Source organism: Pteropus alecto, unplaced genomic scaffold (assembly GCF_000325575.1).
Source record: "Pteropus alecto unplaced genomic scaffold, ASM32557v1 scaffold241, whole genome shotgun sequence".
NCBI classification, from domain to species: domain Eukaryota; kingdom Metazoa; phylum Chordata; class Mammalia; order Chiroptera; family Pteropodidae; genus Pteropus; species Pteropus alecto.
In genome coordinates, this window is record NW_006430461.1 from 104672 (window position 1) to 106588 (window position 1917).

A 1917-nucleotide genomic window follows, 5' to 3' on the forward strand; every position below is an offset into this window, starting at 1 on the left:
GGTGATGGCCTATGACCGCTTTGTGGCCATCTGTAACCCACTGCTTTACTTGGTCACCATGTCCAAGGAACTCTGTGTGAAGCTGGTGTCTGGCTGCTACCTCTGTGGGACTGTGTGTTCTCTGATTCACTTGTGTTTAGCTCTTGAGATCACCTCTTACAGTTCAAATGTGATGAACCACTTCTTTTGCGATCTGCCCCCTCTCTTATCTCTTGCTTGCTCTGATGTCACTCTGAATGAACTGATGCTATACATTGTGGCCACTTTCAATGAGCTCATCACCATCGTGATCATCCTCACCTCCTACTTGTTTATTCTCATCACCATCCTGAGGATGCGCTCCGCGGAGGGGAGGCGCAAAGCCTTTTCCACCTGTGCCTCCCACCTCACAGCCATTCTTGTCTTCCACGGAACAATCCTTTTCATTTATTGCCGGCCCACTTCTGGCAACAGTGCCGATACAGACAAGGTGGCCACAGTGTTCTACACTGTGGTGATCCCCATGCTGAACCCCTTGATCTACAGCTTGAGGAACAAGGATGTGAAGGAGGCTCTAAGAAAGGTGTTGAGCTCCAGAATATTTTCGCAGAGAATGTTTTCTTAGCAATACTCGAGGTTCCAAAGTGGAGGCTGGTGGAGGGGCAAATGGGTGGGCTGCAGTGTTGGAGTGTAGAAAACAGCCAGGAGGTAGGTCTCTATGAGTGAGTCATTTTATTCCATTATCTTTGTGTCTCTGCAATTAACAAGGGTATGACTGAGCATATTTCGAGTGTGAAGCTTACCACTTTGCTTTTATTCAAGTGAAATGTTTTAATTGGGTATGGGTAATGGACTGTTAAGACTCAAAGGATTAGTTTCCTGTAAAACGTTCATAAGGTTAATAAGAACCTTTGAAAATCACACTTTCAGAATCTATTATGGAAACTATGATCCTTTTTAAAATTGAATTTCTGTTATTTTACGATGAGGAACAAATCATTATCAAACACTTTATACACAGAATGAGATTTCCATGTGTGTATTCATCTTGTTTATCTTTTGTTCTTTTATGTTCATTGGTTATTTCTTGTTTCAGTTATTTTTATTATTTTTGCTGTTATTATTGCTTTGCATTGTTGCCACTTTCCATGAGATTACCATCATGACCATCCTCACCTCCTAATTTTTTATTCTTGTCACCATCCTGAGGATGCACACTGCAGAGGGGATGTGCTAAGCCTTTTCCAGCTGTGCCTCCCACCTCACAGGCATCATTGACTCCCAGGGGACAATACTTTCATTTATTGCCAGCCCTGTTTAAATTTAGTAAATTAACGACAGGCTATGATATAGTCTCACATTAAAGAAACTTATAATTCCAGGGTGTTAGTAAATAGCATAAAATAGTTGGTGAGGAGAGACAGTGCAAAATCATTTGTAGATAGCAGAGGGATTGCTTCATAATTATGCTTTTTGAAAAAAAAATTGTCATGAAGGATTGGTAATTTTTAAAGAGCAACAGAAGAGAAATATGCAAATTTTATTCATAAGTAAAGAACATGAACAATGTTCAAGAGATGAGTATGCATAAATAAGTCAATGATTCAACGAATATTTTTGAGCTACTATTTCTACCATACGCTTACAAGGTACTCTGTTAGTTGCTCGAATAAATGAAAAATTGCATAAGATGTTTCTACTAGTCTAAATTATTTCAGAGAAAGTTTCAGTGTGGAGGATGAGAATATTGATAAGAGGTTCAGAAATATTAGCTTGTTTCTCAGAATAGTGAGAAAAAAAGCAAAGAAAATATATTTATAATCTGTTTTATGTTTCCAACTTATGTATACAGACATAATATCCTATCTGTGCAATCTTACTATTTTTTAACTTGTCGTTTTATCATAGTCACTTTTTAGGTCATTAAAAGTTCATCAG

General features: G+C 38.4%; 1 protein-coding gene across 1 annotated transcript; it reads left to right on the forward strand.

The window, feature by feature from the left end:
- The first annotated feature begins 4 nt into the window (after positions 1-4).
- On the forward strand, positions 5-604 carry LOC102898384 (olfactory receptor 5L1-like). Its single transcript, XM_006904853.1, has one exon. The coding sequence runs from the start codon at positions 5-7 to the stop codon at positions 602-604; it is 600 nt and encodes a 199-aa protein (XP_006904915.1).
- Positions 605-1917: the final 1313 nt, after the last annotated feature.

Coding starts and splice junctions, on each gene's coding strand:
- LOC102898384 (XM_006904853.1), top strand. CDS start 5: ATGGCCTATGACCGCTTTGTGGCCATCTGTAACCCACTGCTTTACTTG.